The following is a 21,127-nucleotide window of genomic DNA, read 5'->3' as shown; positions in this document are numbered from 1 at the left end:
GACTGCTATAACATGAAATGTGGGTAAAACAGAACAGAAGACATACAATTCTCCCCCAAGGAGTTCTGTCACAAATTTAATTAATGCATTTTTTTTAATGAGCATCTTCAGCATGGAAACATACTCTGGAATGGTGTCCAAATCATGAAGGGGCATACAAATGTTTAGCATATCTGGCACGTAGATACCTTGCAATGCCAGCTACAAAAGTGCCATGTGAACGCCTGTTCTCACTTTCAGGTGACATTGTAAATAAGAAGCAGGCAGCAATATCTCCGGTAAATATAAACCAACTTGTTTGTCTTAGCAATTGCCTGAACAAGAAGTAGGACTGAATGGATTTGTAAGCTCTACAGTTTTGCATTGTTTTGTTTTTGAGTACAATTATGTAACAAAAACCCCTACATTTTTAAGTTATGCTTTCATGATAAAGAGATTGAATGACAGTGCTTAGTATTTTTCAATTCACCTCATACATTTCTTTTATCATTTTTACAGTGCAAATATTTGTAATAAGAATAATAATAGAAAGTGAGCACTGTACACTTTGTATTTTATGTTGTAACAGAAGTCAGTATACTTGAAAATATAGAAAAACATCCACAAATGTTTAATAAATTTCAATTGGTATTCTATTATTTAATGGTGCAATTAACCACGATTAATTTTTTTAAGTGCGATTAATTTTTTTGAGTAAATTGTGTGAGTTAACTGTGATTAATCAACAGTCCTACTTAGCAGAGTTAAATATTTAACTATTTTAGATTTAACCCAGGGGTACTGGCAGATTCCCTTGGATACGGTGTCACAGAAAAATTCTGCATTCATTACCAGTTTGGGCTTTTTGAGTTTAACTTATTACCCTTTGGATTAATTCATGCAGGAGCCAGATTCCAGAGACTGGTCAATCAGCTGTTACCTGAGTTCCAGGCCTTTGTTCTCAGCTACATAGATGATGTTATTATATTTAGCAATACCTTGGAGGAACATAAAACACATGTGGGAAAGGTATTGAAAAGCCTCAGGGAGCCACATCTCACAGTCAAGGTGTCAAAATGTGTGGTGGGGGCAGCGAAAATCCCTGACTTGGGTGATACTTTGTGGTCCTCATCTGCATAGCATACCATGTTTACTATAACCTTTCTGTTATGGTAAACTTTCAATCTGTTAATATTTATAGTTTGGGGTGAGTCCTTTCCATATGGTTTCTGTGCATGGGATGTCACTTCATTTAGTCTCTCTATTATCTCAAAGAGACCCTCCCATGAGGTCTGCATTTTATGGTTTTTTTTCAAGGGCTAATACCAGAACCAAATCACCTATATCAAAGGGTCCATCTCATGCCTTTTCATCATACCATGCTTTTCGTACAGCTTGGATTTTTCAAGATTATGCAGTGCCAGCTTCATAATAGATTTTAGAACAGCCCCCGGTTTCAATACAGATTCAGTCATTGGTTTCCCTTCTGAGTCAACGTCAACTTCCCACAGGTCTCTGACCTTCCTTCCATACACGAAGTTGAATGGGGCAAACCTTGCTGATTCTTGGGGTACTAGTCTGTAAGCAAATTATAGGTAATGCAGTAACATGTCCCAGTCCCTTGCCTCCTGGTCTACATACATTGCTAGCATGAATTTCAATGTTCCATTAAATTTTCAACTAAATCATTTGCTCCTGGTGATATGGGTCAGACGTGAATTGTTTTACCCCACACCTTCTCCACAATTCAGAGAATATGTGGGACATGTAATCTGACAAATCAGATAATATCTCTTTTGGGAAACTCACCCTATTAAATATAGAAAGGAGAGCAGTTGTCACTGTTTCTGTTTCTATATGAGCTAGGGCCACTGCCTGTAGCGAAGTCAACCACCACCAATATATATTTTCCCCCCTTTTTGGATGGCTTAGGCAATGGACTAATAACGTCCATGGCAACATCCTGGAATGCTTCTCCAATTACTGATAATAGTTGCGATGGGGCTTTGTAGAGATTTAGTCTTTCTGCTTTTGGGACAAGTCATAGGACTTATAGAATTCTTGTACTTATAGGTTTATTCCAGGCCAGTAAATTTTTTTCTGATGCATTTTAAATGTCCTCTGTATTCCTAGATGTCTAGTGAATGGATAGTCATGGGCCAAACCTAGTAACACTGCTCTGCACTTTTTAGGCACTAGGCATTGTTTGTGGGATTCTCTGGGGCTCTTGATTTTACCCTGAGGCTTCTCTGTATATCCTACTGTCTTTCATAAAATGCCTCCCCCTATTATCCTCCATATGGATACTGCTATGAACTGTTTTCCTAATGTTCTCTAGGGTAGGATCTGTGTCCTTATCTTTAACAAAGGCCATTTGCCGCTGGCTGGTTTTAGAGCTGGTTTGGTGAGAAATGCTGATGCCCTCTCCCCAGGAATGTGTTCCCACCCTACAATGCAGGCAAGGTGTCTTTCCCTTCAGGGCTTTTGTTTGATACCCAGTCTAGTGTCCACGTGCAAATCAGTAGCCCGACCAGCTACCTGCAGAGTGTCAGACGATCGTTTCCCATATGGCAGCTCTGATTTTATCTGGGCATGCATTCATTTATTCCTCCTGCTTTGTTACCTCCATCCTATCCGCTAATATTACAACCTGGGGACTTACGGGTCTGTTCTGCAAGGTGCTAACTTCGCTCAACACCCATGGACTTCAGTTAGAGTCAAGAAAGCTGCTCATCTTATAGCAGAAGAGAGAGAAAAGGAAAAAGCCCCTTTAAAAAGGAGGCTAGAAATGGAGGTCTTCATCAAGAAATGGAGGGACAATCACTTGGCATGTGCTCTCTCTGAAATGTTAGATCCCTGGTACGCTGGGAAACTGTTCAAAGCTAATGGGTAACTTCCTGCTTAGAGGCTGTCCCTCAGTTTTTTGATGGTCTTCAGTTCAAAACCCTTCTTTTTAAAAGAGTTTCTCCATTTTTCCTCTCTCAAACTATGGTGACTCGTGATTATTCAGATTGGGGAAATTCTAGCTTGGATGTCTCAATGTTCAAAAGCTCACAGGCTGATCTAGCCCTAACAACTGGGAATGAGTGGGTTGTGTTTAATAAAGGTGAAGTTGGAGATGATGAAGATTTTGGCATGGGAGGCAGTGACACAAAATTTTGGTCTCTACAAAAATAGGTTTTGGAGGAATGTGAAATGAAGAAGTGTCACTAATGCATGAGAAATATGCAGTGGAAATATAGATTGTTATGGAGGTTGCAATCCGAAGTTGATTCAATAAAATCCAAATGCAAAATGGGCAAAAACCCCAGTGTTTCTGTAAGAAGTGGATTATAAGACAAATGAACGGCATTAAAAATGCAAAGAGATGGAGGAAAATTGGGAGAACAGTACAAATAAGCAGTACAAAGTAAAAACTAAGTAGCTAAAGCTAGGAAGGGCAATAAGAAATGACAAGTGGCAAATTGAAGAAAATATCCCAAATAAAAATAAGGGACCAACTTCAGTTCTGGTGTAAGTGGATGCAACTCCACTCAAATAAATGAATTTCGTCCAAGAGATTTTTCATATAAATACACAATAAATAAAGGATAGAAGAGTGTTTGGCCTGCTTACAACTGAGAACGAAGAACCTGTACCAAGGATAAGGAAATAGCAGAATATTAAACTAGATTCTATTCCCTAAATATGTCTTAAAAATCTACTGGTCAAGATTTTAAGAAATGATTCTAGTGATTGTTGGGTGCATCAGTTTTTGGGTACCCAACTTCAGACACTTTACAAGGGCCTGATTTTTAAAGGGTAGGTCCTCAGCACCTTCTGCAAACCATGCTCCTTTAACATGTCACAGGTTGGTCTCCCAAAATCAGAGTCACTTTTGAAAATTTCAGTCCACTCTTCATAAAGAAAATCAAGAGCTGTTTTTTGGGAAATAGCACTTCAGAAGCTTAATATTGACCATGTATATTCCTAAAATGACAATGTGCATTTAATTAAAAAAAATTCAATACACCTCAGATGAAGAGGGTAGAAATTTAAGTGATGGATTCATTTCCCAAAACAATCCAAGCTCTTTTTTTCCAGTGAGCTAAGGGAGTCTGTCTCTCTCCATCCTCTCCCCTTTGTCTCCCTTGGGTGCAGTCAGTGTTTGTCTTTCCTGTACTCTCTGGTTCTCTGAAGAAGAGCTCTATGGACCTAGAAAGCACGTCTCTTTCACCAACAGAAGTTGGGCCAATAGAAGATATTACTTAACCCATCTTGTGATTCTCTCTAGGCACTACTATTCTTCTCAAAGATATAGTCTCCTGGGAAAAATTCTCTCCTGTGAGGAGGACCAGCACAAGACTTGTGCTCCACTTCAGGTCCACTGAAAACCGCAAAATAGGGACTTCAGTTGTGCAGATGTCCTTGGGCAGATTGTCTGGATGGATGTGACTTTCCCTGTATCTTGTCTCACTTATTGAGATACATTGTTCATAAAGGATAAATCACTTTTGCTGGGGGGAAATAGTACCATAAAACCATCCTCACTCTTCTGTGTTATATTCATTCAGGATGTATTTACAAGATGTATAATAAAAGACACTAGATGAAAGGATGTAATAGGAATCTAAAATTATAAGAGCTCAAACAGAACTTAATTTAGTATTTTGTGACCGAGGCTATTCTTTAATCAACTATTGTACTATAAATATAAACACAATAAATATACAGATGAATAAAGTTTCTCCCGACAGAGAAGTATCCAATTTCTCACATAATTTTTAATTTTAAAGTATTTTTAACATCCATGCCCTTCTGCTCTCTTAACCTCCTCCTTTCCTATTGTCCTCTTTCTCTCTTACATAAGTGCTTTCTGAATAAGTATCTTCTCAAGGGGCAATTGATTGTGAATTGACTTTCTCCTCAGCTGTTACCAAAACCCATTTTGAAGTTAGGGCAATGGCTGAACTAAGATTGGTTCCCCTTATGTCAGTATCCAGATCTGGGTCATTCAGAAAAACTTTTTCATCAAAAAAGTGCTATAGATGATTCAATGACCTGCATCCCAGACACTGGGCTGTTGAAGAAAGGAGTTTGCCACTATACCTGTGATCTAACTGAGCTATTAGTAACTTTGCTATGTTTTATAAATCTTTTGGTCTGTGGGTTTTTTTTACTGTTAACATGGCTTGACATACTATATATATATTGACAATTGTTCATATAAGAACTGAAACATATTGCAAAATATTTACTGCATTAATCATACACATGCAGTGATCTTGGTTCCTCCGTTCAAATTCTGAACAAATTGTGGTTCAGATCACAAAACCCACACAACTGGTCGTGGATCTGGCATCTGCATAATGTGCTCAGAATTAAAGGATGAATGTGTGTTGTTTATCCCTAGATCAACATTTTTTAAACAACAATTTCCATACATTTCCTAAGTATTATGTTAATGTGGTAGTGCTTAAAATTGTTTTTGTTCTATGAAAATTTGTATAGAAATGTAAGTTGGTGCAAAGGAATGATATTACATTAGGGACAGCTTGGGTAAGTACCATAAACTTCAGGCTGACTGCAAAATAAGTAACCTACAGGTAGCAAGTCCATCTGCCGTTAACCATCAAGATCATCTCCCTAAATCAAACCACATCTCAGCACTAAAACCTAATCTTCTGCAGTGTTGGTGGATGTCCCTGTTTTGATATATTCTAGCCAACTGGAATGTGCATTTATGGAATGTGTAGTTTAGACCAGAGTCTAAACTAGTTTTCTTTCCAGAAAAATCATATACCATTATAGTGTGTGTGTGAGAGAGAGGAAGGATGTTCAATACACAGTTGTTATTAACCATTATCCTTTATTAGACCTCACAGAGGTGTAAACTATACATACAAATACATTAGAAAGATACCCTCTTATAATAATGCTTCACATTTTGGACCTGATACCAAGAGGGTTGCAAATATTTCAGTACATTCTACAAACCAAAGGGTGCATTAGCCTTTATGTATACAGAATGACAGAGCCCTTTACTGAAATCAAAGTAGATAAAAGTGAAAATCAGTCAGCTAGCTCTTTCAACCTTTGGACCTACCATAATGCATATAAAAACCTTTAGAAGCATGGATACACTATCATTTATGGAACAATGTTTACTGATTTAGATAGTTTGTAGAGAGGGGAAGAAAATGGCTAAAATGGCATTACATGAACTGCAAACTAGCAAGAATCCTTGATTAGCTTTTATATTTGTACATATTAAAAGCTCCTTTCCTTGGCCTTGATGTTTGTTACTAGAAACCTATCAGTGCTAAATGGGGAGAATAGTGCAACAAATGACATTGTTGAGGTATTTGGGGGGTTCTGCAACACAATGATGTTACATACACAGTATGAAATATTACTTGTCATCAAGTAGTGACATCACATTGTGTGTAAGCACAGGATAATAAAAAAGAATGAATCCAGTTAGAGGTTTAGTAGGAAGTTTACGGGGTTGAAAGTGAACATGTAACACTCATCACTGTTGGGTTATAATGATTTGTACTGTTAAAACTAGCATCATTCAGTAGTGATAATCAGAAATTCAAGTGTCCATATTTGTGCCTGCATCATGTAAACCCAGGCTTATTCAGGATATCAATTAAAGTCTAACAATGAATAAAGACAGGTCCGTTAATATTTCTCTGTGGAAAAAGTGACCTCCTTAGAACTAAGTGCTATTAATCTCAGCATTCAGCACTTCTGGGTGGTCTTACAGACAGCTAGGGAGACAGAAAGAGTGCATATGATTTGAATAACAATAGCAAGATGGCTAGTGATGCTGCTTTCATAATTTAACTTTGTTTTGTAAAATCACGAGGCTTTATGCTAACAGCTTGTTTAATGCACAGCCCCAAATACTACTAGAACTATGTAAAACAGAAACATCACATTATGATGAAAGCAACATAGTCTATTTGACAGCCAATGAATCCTGTGTCAGTGAAAGCACATTCAGAATGCTGATATATACCAACAGGCCACTTTATAACTCTTGTTTGATTACATTGAGTTTAATCAGATAACTATTGTGATTTATTATAAATTCATCACAATCGTTATTGGATCTTTTGCTGCACTCCTATATATTTCAATTGTACAAGTTCTTCATAAATCAAAGTATACACTGTTTTCATTCACTGAGCGATATTAGGTAGTTTGCATATTTCTATTTTATGCAAGCTCCTCTCTTAGTGGAAATAATGCTCAATTAAAACATAATTCAGGTGGAATACTTATATCTATGTTAATTTGAAGGATTAATTTATTACAGTAAAGTACCAAATCATTAAGGATAAAATTCACCCCTGTGTACTTACCCAGCTTTATAGTGCCACTTAAATCCACAAAAAAGTTCTTAAGTGATGCGTGGGCCCCTATACTGGGCCTTTGCACAAGGTGGAATTATATCCTATAATAGCAAAGTGTGCTTAATAAATCAAAGTAATGGAACACTTATTTACATTTAAAACTCATCAGGATAATATCCCATTATCAAATATAAATTTGATGCAAAAATCAGCTCTAAATTGTAGTTTTCTGGATACAATTTTTCTTTAATTCACGAGTATATTAAGCATGACATTAATTTTAAAGTGTTACCAATATAGAAATTCTTTCAATTCTGCATTTGTTTTGTGCTGATTGGGGGATGGGAGGATAATGAAACTGTATTATTGAATTAAAATAAAAGACACTGAGTCTTATTGTATTTTATCAACTATTAACCAAAGCAAAGTGTGAAACCATGTGAATCTCTTTCTTAACTGGACTGATGCTGTGTATTTGTTAGAAAAAGCTTTCAATTAAATACTATGTAGAGGTTTTACATAGATGCAGATTTTTACAAGTATGTTTAGTGTATGCTTCCGGGAAAGAGTGGGTAGCAGCGGAAGTATCATATTAGTGATTATCATGAAATGTATGAGCCACAGATTAGAAATTGATGCTAAAAAAAATAAAATAAAAAGTCCTTTCCACTTTTTAAATATTCGTCTGTGTGACTGGAAGGTATGAAGTCTTTGAGAAGTATTAAGTCCATTTATAAAGCTTATGTAGCTGACACAGGCATAATTCAGATGACAATAAATGACTGCGATCCAAACTCTCCCCATTTTATAACACCCTTTGTTCCTATGTCAAGAAGGAGATTTGAACAATTTTTGTAAAAATGGTATGTAATGAAGGATGAAATGAAAGAAAACACTTAGGCCAATATTTTCTAAACTGGGTGCCTAAAGTTAGGGTCTTAAATCCATACTTGGGCACCAGAATAGGTTTTCCTGATTTTTCAGTAGGGTCTGTACGTTCACAACATTTTTGCAAATCTGGCCATCTATTTAGAGGCCTAAATATGGATGTTAGATCTATCTTTAGCCACTCATATTTTAAAATCTTGCCCTGAAGTAGGAAGAAACTTGGAAGAAATTCATGAGAAAAATGTGTAAGAAGCAGAGAAGAAAAATTTAATATGTTGTAGGTCAGATTTCACTGCAGATGTTTTTAAAAAGCACAATATACACCCTTTATGCAACCAGTATGGGACTTCCTAATGTAATGTAAGCATCAGGGAGGTCCTTGTTTTTTTCTCTGTCAGATTGGTATCTATACTGTACTATATGTAATCAAATTTGAGATATTATAACCTCCTTCATGTAAAAATCAAACAAAAGATGTGCATATATCAGATATTGTGTTGGACAATGATCGTCCTGTAAAATATTACAATGCTGTGACAAGCAAAACGTGTAGTGTAGGATTAAAATGAACAAAAAATTGCATTTATGATTTTTTTCTCTTTCAAGACAACTTTGATCCATTTGCTTTACTTTATGGTATTTCCACAGGTAAAATGGACAATTTGTGAGGAGTCTTGCCAAGGCAGATTTAGATATTTTGTCAATTTGTGAAAAAAATCCTTTAAAAAACCATAACAGTGAGGCAAAGGCATTCTAGCTAGATTTGCCATTTGAAAAAATAACAATAGAAAAGTCTGTTTGTGTGAAACTTCGGCATCTTGAAGATTTGTTTGAATTGAAGAGGTGTTCCTAAAAGAGTAACCAGCTACATAGTTTGAGTCCCTAATAAATTATCAAAATTCCTTTTCAGACTAAAAATAACTTTAAAATAATTTTAAATAGATGGATTATAACTTCATCAGAACATAAGTATTCTACCCTATAGGTTCAAAGAATCTCTATTTGGGTTTAACTTACTAACTCTCCATTCAAAAAATAATAAAACAATGAACTGTCATTTTATGCACATTAAGTTGTCAATAGTGACCATATAAAGTTAAAAAAAAATTCACAGACTATTAGCCATATCTTTCAACTCTTTCTCACAACTCAGAATTGCTCAGTATTAGAAGATAACCTGTTTTTCATTGGCACTGCTTTTTCTTCATTTCCCACCATGATCAGAGACAGTGCTTTGCATTACTCTCTGCACAAGCAAAAACCTTATTGTATTGCTTGGGGCTAATAGTGGAGGATGGAGGGCTAGGTAGGAGAAACAGGGAGTGTTAATCATTCTCCTGAATTAGAACCTGGACGATATATCATGTCACACTGACTACAAGCAGAACCCACCACTGATTTCAATGATATGGGACCTTCCATTGACTTCAGTGAGCTTTGAATCAGACTCATGGTCTCATGACTTTAAATGCTTTCCTTCACCTGTAATACCCACTTGGAATAAAATGTTGATAATTGTACTGTGTTTGAAAACCCTTACCCTGGCCCAATCCCAATAATTTAGCAGATTTCTTCATGACTTTTTTGTGATTAAAAAATTGAAAAGTTATGGCTAGACATTTCTATTTCAATAAGCTTATCTATATAATTGTCATTTTCATACTTTAAAAAAATATTTATATGCTTTCTTTTATATTTTAGTCAAGTACTTCCTTAAACAAAACAATAGCACCACTTTGGCATTGTTGGCCAAATCGGTAAAAGGTAAAGCAAATTGCTACATATTCTTTTCTGAACTTGAGTTGTAATGCATTTGCTTATTGAAACTGAGGGTCATTGAGCCATTGTACTTGGCATAGCAGAGGCTTCATTCATACATACCAACCATCAACAGAAGGGGCAATCTGAAAATGGCTACTGCTTATGGATGAAATTCACTCCTGCCTAAGGCCCATGCAAGGCCTATGGACCACAAGTCTTACAGACACATCTAGGCTGCATGGTCTCTTGGGCAGGGACTGTCTTTTTTATTACATTTGTGAGCTAGTACCACACAATATGACCGTGTTTTCTGATGGTGGTTCCTGTTTATGCCATAATGCAAATAATGATAATAAACCTTGTTCAGACCCTCCTCACAGGTGTGAATTTCACTCTATATGTACAATTTTACAGCTGTGCAGAGCATTTAGTTCTGCTATCCTTTCAAAACTGTTAATGGTTAGTGCTAATTACGACTGAATCTGGGCTCAAATCTCGCTACCATTGAAATAAATAGCAAAAACCATATTGACTTCAGTATGTGAAAGATTGAGCCCTTTTTGCACTGCTTGTTAGTCAACAAACAGGTTTAACTCTCTCTTTTCTTTTAAACTTCAGTGAAATTCTATGTAGTAATTGAAAGTCTTATTTTGTATCAAATTTTAGAAGGTCAGGATATTTCCCGAAATTTAGTAATTTAAATTTAACACTTTAAAATTTACTAAGGGGTGGAGATTGCAGAGCTGTCCAGATGCAGAGAGTAGAACTACATTGCACACCTTGAAGGGGTGTAGCGTTGTGTGTGCTCCTCCCCATAGTAGGTCATTCTGGTGCTCCCTCTGCAACTGTGGTGGTTCCACATCACCCATTATTACAGAGCTGTTTTAGCTTTGAATCAGAGCGTCCCATATCAAGGTTCTGTGAAATGGCACTGATTAGAAACATATAATCTTATTCCTCCATCACCAAGGTATCTGAGTGTACAAAGTTACAAACTAAGGAACTGCTCTGTCTACTTCTCCCTGTAGATTGTTTCTCCTGTGTTTGTAACTGATGTTCAGGTTAGTCTTTCTGATTTACAGAGGGATGCTGCAGTATAATTAACACTCGGTTTAGTCACATAGAGGTGTGGGAAGAAATGAGTATGATTAACCCCCTGTTATAAGAGGAGAATACTAATGTTTCTTAAGGATTTAGGGCTTGATCCTACTCACTGAAGACTATCGACTTTTTTCTATTTACTTCAGTGGGCCTGTGTATATATGTCTGTGTTCAGAATTACTGTAACTGTCTTCATGTGTTACTATAAATACTAGAATCCAAATCTCAAAAAGGAAACTACTGGAACGTCACATCTTTATTTTCTTATGAAGGTGAGAAACAATATTGAAAGAAGAATCTAAAGCACTGAGTCTTTTAAAAAAATATACTTGTGGTTTTTTAACCTACTTTCTTTTATTTCATCTCTGGCTTAGTTTTCTACTTTGCTTTTTACCTTTTACGGGTTTGGCCGGACCCTTTCATATAATAGATTATAAAATAGCACCACTGTACTATAAAAGAGAATTTTACATACTGTTTGATATATGTGTATTATTGATATGCTAAATTTTACATACTGCATTATATGGAAGAAACAAAAGTTATTTATACTGTTGCAAAACGATTTGTTACCTGAAACAATCATTGATGGTCTAATAGCCTACGTATGCTTTAACTGCTTCTAACAATCATTTGCCTCACAAGTTGCAACTATTTGCATCTGAGCAAGATGTGGAAAAATAAAGCTTTGTCTTAAATGTATTTAACCCATATGCTGTCAATACCACAGATGGAATAAATGGATGTCTAAAAGTTGTGTTACTTTACTGCTGCTACTGGGAATATCAGACTGTGCAAATATGAAAGGGGTAGACAAACAAAGTTATCAGACACTGTAAAACAAACAGCCTGTTCTTGTATAGAAGTGCAAAAAAAAAATAAAAAATAAAAGACCAAACAAAACAGAACCCCAACTCTAAGCCAAGGCTGATGAATGACTCCAGCGGCCAGAGTTCATAGGTTAATTTAGTGCAATTGGATCCATCAAAGGCCCATAAATTTGCAGGCTTTTGAGGGGCACAGGATTTTAAGAGTTTTCGTGCAGGACATTTATAACAGGTTAATAATCAAGCAGCATTGTACCAACCTCAGAACATTTTTAGCATTGGGTTGGTTTATAACATTCTGCTCTCTAAAGACTTGATGTTGGAATGTTTACTTGCATTGTTTATTGGGAGAATGCCCATTGGTTCAGATTTCATGAAGCTTATAAACTATAGTTTTTAAGTCCTCCAATGTTTAACAAATAATTTATTTACAGTGAAGTGTCCTGCAGATGGCACATTCATTCTTCATCCTTGTGGATGGCATTTTCTTACATTTTGTAGTTCCTGTTTCCTGTGTTCCCTCGACTTGAATTCTTCAAATGCACTTCCTGAAAGTTAAAAATATATTTTAATTAGTTTTTAATCTGAGATATGGTTGTATGAATAACTTGGGTGGGTGGAATTACGATTAGGAATCATGAACTCCTCCATTCATATCACTGGTTCTGACAGTGATGCTATCTGCGGCCTTGCGCAAGTCAATCATGCAATATCTTCCTTATAGAGGTTTATGGTGATTAATGAATGTTTCTAAAACAATTGGAAGATGTAAATCCCAAGACCCTGTGCAGCAGTGCATACTCAAGGATTGATGATTTCCAAACATGTTTTCTGTCCGTCAATACAGATATGAAGACGCAGATATCCTAAGTGTGGGTATTATTAGAGTTCTAACACCAAAACATACAGCACTGGGTCCTGCAGTCCCTTTGCACCCAGAACTCCCAGTGCTCCTGGCATCAGGAGAAAGAAAATTACATCCAGTTATTTATCTGATTTGATTTGTAATCCTGCTCCAATACTCCTGTACCTTTCAACAGTCTCACCAGATAAAAGTTAGCAATCAAGGGATACTCCAATGATTAGCTCAGTGAAATACTGACTCCCTTTTACCAGATATTACTTCTTAATGTCACTAATAAATAGTTGCCTCATATACCTTGAACACATGGGTGTATAAATTTAAATATGATCTGGATCCACTATAACTTCAGGTTACATTTGCCGCTTCCTTGTGTAGCCCGATCTATAAATTATGGATTGATTATATTGATTACTTAAGAATGACCAGTTAAAACTGAGGGTTGATCGGTTCTTGTCCCAAGATCAGGCCCAGTATTATTCAAATTATTATATAGTTGGAAACCCCAATGTACATAGCTGCAACACTCACACTATAGGAACTCTTCTATATTTACAAATAGTTTATTAATACATTTAGCACAGTCACAAACATCCCAGCTCAGTAAGGTAGATAGCAATACTACAGAATGTACATCTGCACATCCATATACTCTCACCATCCCTTGTAGAACAACCTGAAATGTTAGCCATCATCTTTCTCATCACCATCACCTTCCTCTTCATCACCAGTGGCCATTATTCTGGCAACTCCCAAAGATTACATCTTTCTCCTACTGTCTGTATTCTAGGATGCCACTTTTATAATATGTTATGCTGATGCCACTCATATATACATGTATATCCTCACTTTACTAATGATGGGGTTTTCTTCCCCTATAGGGTGGTATATCAATGATCTCAACTTATTATCATATACATCAATTCGTTACCATGGCCCTCTTGTGGTTAGGTATCTGCTGATGTATATCAGTTCAAAGTTCAAAGGCCTCAGGCCTTATGCTAACTTGCAGAATTTAATGTTTGTCAGGATATAGGCCTGTAGGTTCCTTGCATTACTGCTGAATATAATAAAAGCAGAATATAATGCAAAAACAGTGAATATAATAAAGGTAAGCTGGCCCAATGTGCTATACTTGATTTGCCTCTCCCAGGCTTGGCAAAACAACTTTCCTTACATGTCTCTATTTTTTCCCAAATGACTTCATCTCACAAACACTCACCCCCAGATGAACCCTTTGGTTTTCACTGATTCATTGCTGCACCAGGCCACCTTATGCTGCTGGCCCCATATCTTAAAAATCCCAAGGATCCTATTCTAATCCACCCTGATGGCAAGAACAAATTGGGAAAGGATAAACTTATTTGCATCTTCAGCCTTACAATTTCTGCTTTGACAATAGCTTAAAATACCAGTGTGATCATCGTTGCTGCAGGATGTGTACTGCCTCTAAGAAGAATTTACTAAGAAATGGTGAAAGGACAAATTATTTTACACAGTAATTTTTTACTTAAGTCAAGTATTCCAAAAATTATCCAAGCATATTATCTGTAAACTGGAAAGTAGCACAAAGAACTGTTCTTGATCTACAGCCATATTACATTGTAGAGGAATGGCTTCCAAAAAGTATTAGGCTAATAATGAACCATGCAGTCCCCTAATGAGCAGATATATCTTCTCCACTATTGTTGTACTTTGAATTTATGATGGCTTAGTCATCAAAGCAAAATATAGATTCTGATGGGCTGGGGTAAAATCACGTTTCAGTAACGATATATGGCCAAATGAGACATTGCTTATTATCCTGTCATAGCACCCAGAATTAGGTTTGAATCTGAGAAAAGATGGAGTTGCCTCTCTACTGTTCTGGTTGTGGACTCAGTATTTTCATCATTGCTGCTAGACAGAGGAGGCATTGGCTGTGGTGGCAGCAGCAGTACAGGCTTAAAAAATGGCTCTGCCCCAAGTAGCACATTTCCTACTAACATGAACAGCTGAGACCATTCAAAACTAACTGGAATGTCTGGTTAGCGTTTGGATCATCTCCCAAGGTCTCACATGTGACCTCTTCATGCAGACAATGACAGCAATAGAATAAATATATGCGGGGAGCTTGGTCTAGCTCACATCTGCTGGTTCACACATGTTGGTTTTAGTTCGATCATGCAGGGTTTTCTCAACAGGGTTTTCTCAACAGTGAATGACTTATCCCAATCACGTTATGTAGAGTTATGTAATGTATGCCCCCACTTTAATTGATCTCCAAAAGCCTACGATGGTCTGTCCCAAATTCAGCTAAAAAGCCTCCCCTTGCATTTCCACATCTCGCTGAATAGATTAAAAAAAAGAATTCACCGTATTCTTGATGAGAAATCTGTAATCATTAAATACAACATTATATCAAATAAACTGGGACTGATCATCCAGCCCAGAGTGCCATGCTTTATCATTTTTTTTATGGATCTTGGAACTCTTTGATGCACAAGAATGAAATTCTTAAACTGAACAAATAATACAACAAATTATCCCCAAATCATCAAAAATGAACAAAGTGAAGAAGAATAAAGTGCTTTGAAAGTCAATGGGAGCCTTTCCAATGATTTCAATAGGCTTTGAATTAGGCACTTGGTAATGTATGCTGACATTAAAATTCAGAATTTTTTTTTTTGGCTTTTTTCTTTTTCAACTATTTGAGAATCCATTAGCAATTATTAAATACATAAAGCACTAGCTATGATCTTGTTCAGATGCTGGGTTCTGGGATAGTCATCTCCTTGCTTGCCATAACAGAGAGAGATAAGGACTACAGGCAATTTTTAACTGACAAGGCAAAGTAGCCATACTTTCAATGGCAAAATGCCAAATGCCTACTACACCTGCACAGAACCAGCAGAGAGTGCACATTGGAGCCAATCATTCCCTTACATCTATACGACTCTACTGAAGACAATCAGGCTACGGAGGCATGAGAACAGAATTTGACCTTGTCGTCTTCAGCACTGACTTCTTGCACAGAAAATCCCGGCCAATCCTCGGATAATGACTATCTCCATGATCTGAAGGGTCATTTAACTGAAACTGGCAAAGAGGATTACGAAGCATGCAGTGGTTTTCTTAAGCTTTCAGGATGGACATTCAAACCTAACATTGGCATAAAAAGACCTCTCTGCTTTACTGGTAATAATAATAAAAAGTCCAGTGTTTGTAGTTTACAGCCACTATATCTTAGTTACGAACCCTCTAGAGTCTATTTTGAAAAAGCTTTTTAGCTTTGTGGGCAATGTGGTCAGTGACAAAATAACTAAACTGAAAAGTCTTAAAGAAAACAGCCCAAATTCTGCTCCCTGTTACATCTACTGCTTCCCATTGACTTCAGTGGTGTGGCATGAATGCAAGAGGAGGTGGGATTCATGTCATTGTGCATCTTTTGGCCTATGCATGTATATATATGAATTGTTAATGAGCCAATCACCAGAAATGCTGCCAATCTTTCAGAAATAAGAGAACTAAATCAGTCTCCACTTTTCCTCTGCTAAAGATGTTTTCTTAGTGTAAAAATAGAAACATCCACATTTTTTTTTGTTGTTGAAAAGTCTACTTAGGGCCAAAAGTATAGATGAACTCTTTCTGAGATGACCAAATATCTGAATTTTTTAAAGCTCACCTTGCTACTTGTATCTGGATGTTACTACATGGGGGCTAAGCAAGAACAAGATCCTAAAATAAAAGAAAGGGGAAATTAGACCATGAGTTGTCCGCTTCTCTGGCCCTTCTGCTGGAGGGTGAGGGGATTGTCTGCTAGTGAGACCTTGTCTTTCCCTCTATCCCTGATGTCTTTTAGGGAGATAAGGTTGGCCCATTAACTCCAGAATTTGCACAATATGTGGAGTCTAAAACAGGACCTTCTTTTCTTGTCCTTCAGGTTGGCTGTGATACCCTTACAAGAGTGGCCAGTCATGCATTCCCAGAATGCTGGACATTCCAGGAACAATGTGGGCATTTCCCTGCCAGTGTGGCCTTGAATGCATGGCACGTGCAAGGTCATGCCACACAGAGAACACCCTTCTGGAGAGTACTCCACCCCCACCAGTGTGACCTCGCATGCTGGCTGGGGCAGAACAGTGCACTCTTCAAAATGGCGTTCACCCCCTCCCCCAATCTGTGATACCAGACAAAACTGCATGTGGTTTTGTCTCAGTACTGGACAGGGGACAAAGCTTTTAAAAACAGGACTGTCCATATTAAAAACAATGGCCTGCATAACCCTTACATGTACAAGAGTGATGGTGCCTTTTAAGCTTAAGTCAACAGGCCTTTTTGTGCCCACTGTGGTAACCACAGCACTACTATGTAGGAGCAGCAAAGCCATAGCCTTCCCTACATCCTTGATTTACATACAGGCTGTTGTGGTAATCTCTCTACCTCTTTGCCTGGACTGAAATTAATTTCCTTTGAGAGTGCTGGCCTGTCCTTTTTCTAAATAACTGTCAAAACCCAAAACTCAATTTAGGGATAAATTGACTATGTTTTTATTGGCAGAAGAGAAAAAAAATCAGAAAAATAAAAATATACGCTCTTAACACGGGATGTACAGCCCACCATATCTAGAATTATAAACTTAAATTCCACAGGAAAGCTGAGGAAAGCAACAATGTTACCTCATGGCCTAAATAATGGAGAGCTGCTCCCACAGTTTTATACTGCAATCTTAGACATTTTATACATGTTGTCTGAAAATCAGATTTCTACCTGAAAACCAGTTTGGTAATTGGTGTAATTCAGACTTTGGTATAAAGGTGTTACAAAGTACAGTGTACATTGGATTTAAAACATCTCTTTGCTAATTGTAAAAATATGGTGATGTCTTCTTTTCTTGGTATTAGGCATATTAGTATATGATTAGGTTATGTCCTCTGTAGTAATTTGTTTGCTTCTTTACATGGATAACTACATTCAGCTTAGCTGGATTTAAGTATAAAGACTTTTCATCACACAAAGACTTTCAATTTTAGATGACAATGCCTATCAGTTAATGATTCTGACTAGATAAACAATTTTTTAACAGACTTCAGTTAACTATCCTATTGTATTGCTAAGAAATCTAGGTAATACCTTCCAGCAGAGTATTCCAATAACACACAAATTAACAAGCACTTTTAGCAAATTCTGCTCACAGTTACATTGGTGTAAATCTGCTGTGGCTCCACTGGCATTTTTCAGAGTAGCAGCCGTGTTAGTCTGTATCTGCAAAAAGAACAGGAGTACTTGTGGCACCTTAGAGACTAACAAATATCTCCTGTCTGTGTGTTCCATCCTATGCATCCAAAGAAGTGAGCTGTAGCTCACGAAAGCTCATGCTGAAATAAATTTGTTAGTCTCTAAGGTGCCACAAGTACTCCTGTTCTTTTTACCAGCATTTTTGTAATTCACTCCCAACTTTGGAATTTTTCATGTGTGGCTTGGAAAACTTTGCACTGAAACATACACTGTGTAACAATTTAACAGTAATCTAAGGAATCAATGGAGTTGTCTGTGGAACCTAATCTGTTGTAGCAAGGGTTAAAATTGCTGCTGTCTGGTACTGGTAAAAAGATATGTAGTACTGATAATTATTCTTGCTAATTTACATGCAACCAAATAAGGTAGAATAGAAGAAAATTACTGGTGGCTATTACTATTCTGCATTGATTATTCCAAGTTAAGATAGCTGTACATGTGTGATTTTATATTTGCAGTATTACATGTGCTTTATTTAGAACATAAAACATAAAAGCCATAGAAAAAGATGTGGGTTTGAGTGTTACTGAAATTAAACTCATTATTTTTTTTTGCCATATGCTAACACCTAACTTGATTGAGAGAGGTTGGAAAATGGTTTTTGACATGGGACATGTTACAGCACTGATTTTACAGATTAGCCTATGCTGCTTTTCGCAGCTCCCATTGGCTGGGAATGGTGAACCACGGCTACTGGTTGCTGCAGGTGGCCGTGCCTGTGGACAGTCAACGTAAACAAACTCTCCCGCAACCCAACAGCAGATTACCCTGACAGGCCGTGGCAGGTTGCCCACCACTGGATTAGCTTGTTCAATGAAAAGCTGGGGTTGGTGAGGATTTTTTGGTTGGCTCTGACCCTGCACACGCTTACACACATACTTAACTTTACACATTGAAATAGTCCCATTGAATTTTATGTTTAAAGTAAAATGTTTGCAGGATTGAGATTGTCATGGCTGGGTCATGGTCAGCCAGACCTAGTAGTCAGCGCCAGAGTCTGCAGACACAGGACAGGAGCCAAGAGTCAACTGGAAGATCAGAACCATGAATCGGGAACCAGTCAGGCCAAGTCAGGATATTGGGGCCTGGATGTCAGGAACCGCAAGTCAGATGCCCTGAATCAAGCCAGGTTGGAATGCAGGAGACCAAGGGAAGCAATAGCAGGTAGTAGATAGCAGGAAGCACAAGGCACACAGTCCAGAGCAGGATGGAAGCCAGTTGTTCATACAGCTTCCTGTTCCTGCTGCTGGCTTAAATAGGGACAGCAAGCCAATCAGGTGCTCTGGGACTTTGCCAATTGCATCTCATAGATGAAGCCTTACATTGGAGCTTGCTTCATTGGTCTCAGGTAAGCTATTGCCAGTAGGCTGCTAGGTGGAGGGATGGAGTGTGGATGCTCCCATGAACTTTGTGGGCCCAGGTTGGAGACCTGTTGGTCATGACAAGGCTCTTGTTTTGTAATAATACTAGAGTGACTGACAAAAGGCAAAGTATTAAATTCCAGTAACTTCATCAATATCTTCACAAGTCACATTAAAAAAGGGCAACTACATCACCTAAAACCATTTCACATTTTTTGTTGCATTTTTCTTTCAGGCTCAGGCCAGCTTCCACTGTGCTGAGATCAGAGTGATTGGAGCACCCTACAAGAGAATGGGGACAGCTTGTAGAGGGTAAAGGTAAGTTATTATTTGTTTTATGGGAAGGTGTGATGGTCTATACTCTTATGGTCACCACTTTTACAAGACTATGATAAATTTTGTATAATATATGCCTTATTGAGATATAATTTGAAAATTATAATCTGCTGAACATTATTGTCCTGGTAAACTATATATGTATCAACATTGTAAGTAACGTTATAAATTTCTACAGTATAATGTTGCTGTAACATGTTCCAGAGTTAGAAAGGCAGGCTGAAACCAGTTTTGCAGAGACAAAGACACACTAACACCCCAGACAGGTGTTAGAGGGCCATCACCTATTTAAATGGCCATCCTCCAGCGGGGCAGGAGGAGAGATTTAAACAAGAAATTTACATTTCATCACATGGGTGATTCAAACTTCACATCTGCAATGGACTGTGTGTCACCATAACTCAGCAAGGATGTTTCTAGCACTAGCAATTGAGTTATAAAGTGGGAGGAAAACATCTGACTACACCTTTCGTCCTCTCATCTCTCTGTTCATGACATCATCTATGCTCAAAGGACTGAGCTAAGGTGCAAGTGGCCCCAGGCTGGAAGGAGACCTAGCCTATGAAATTTACAGCAGCATATGATGATACAAAACTTTTGCTTTTAAGGCCACTTAGTTTGTTAAGTTAGGTATTAGCGTGTTAAGTTAGGCATTAATTTTCTTTTGTAACCAATCCTGACTTTTATGCATCAGTGCTTGTAAACACTTAAAATCTCTCTCTGTAGTTAATAAAATTATCTTATTGTTTTATCTTAACCAGTGTGTTTGGATTAGAGTGTGTGGAAAGCTCCATTTGGGATAACAAGGCTGGTGCACATATCATTTTCTTTTGATGAAATGACAGACTTTCTATGGGCTTTCATTGTTCAGTGGTGTGCTGGACTGTAGTAGATGCTCATTTCTGGGGGACAAGGCTGGGACTAAGAATTTGCAGGTGTTGCCCTTCAGTTTAATTCATGAGTGACTGGTCAGAGAGCTCATGTATTTATCTGGGAGTGAATTTGCATGCTGGAGGCTGTGTGAATGGGCCAGTAGTGGATGTTCTGACTGAAAAGCAGTGTAAAAGGCACCACAGGCTAGACAATTAAGGGGACAGAGCTGTTTCATGGTCCAGATTGTATCCTGAGGAATGTCAGAGAAGTCTGATAATTTTCTTTCACAGATCACTTTCAATGGAAGAATACTTTTCAGCACAAGACAGTGTAAAGGGTTACCTAACTTTCAGCCCAGATTTGACTAGTTTCTGACTAATCAAAATACTTTGGTCTAGCCACAATGGTTATCTCAGGCTGTGACTCTAGAACAAGCCATTGGCTTTTTCAACTATGACTATTTAAACTCTTGGTGCTGGCTGGACTGAAAGTTCCATGCTAGAATTAGGGCATTTTTAA

The 21,127-nt window shown here is 37.5% G+C and overlaps 1 protein-coding gene across 1 annotated transcript in view; it reads right to left on the bottom strand.

Moving 5' to 3' along the window:
- Positions 1–12,236: 12,236 nt before the first annotated feature.
- The window catches only part of IGF1 (insulin like growth factor 1), a 77,370-nt gene continuing 68,479 nt past the window's right edge, over positions 12,237–21,127 (bottom strand). The window contains exon 4 of the mRNA XM_075061641.1: positions 12,237–12,447. Coding sequence (XP_074917742.1) covers positions 12,388–12,447 — 60 coding nt within the window. The 3' untranslated portion in view covers positions 12,237–12,387. The remainder of the gene's footprint in view (positions 12,448–21,127) is intronic.

Source organism: Chelonoidis abingdonii, chromosome 1, assembly GCF_003597395.2.
Source record: "Chelonoidis abingdonii isolate Lonesome George chromosome 1, CheloAbing_2.0, whole genome shotgun sequence".
Taxonomy (NCBI): domain Eukaryota; kingdom Metazoa; phylum Chordata; order Testudines; family Testudinidae; genus Chelonoidis; species Chelonoidis abingdonii.
The sequence above is the reverse complement of the archived record's forward strand: the minus strand, read 5'-3'. Positions and strand labels throughout refer to the sequence as shown.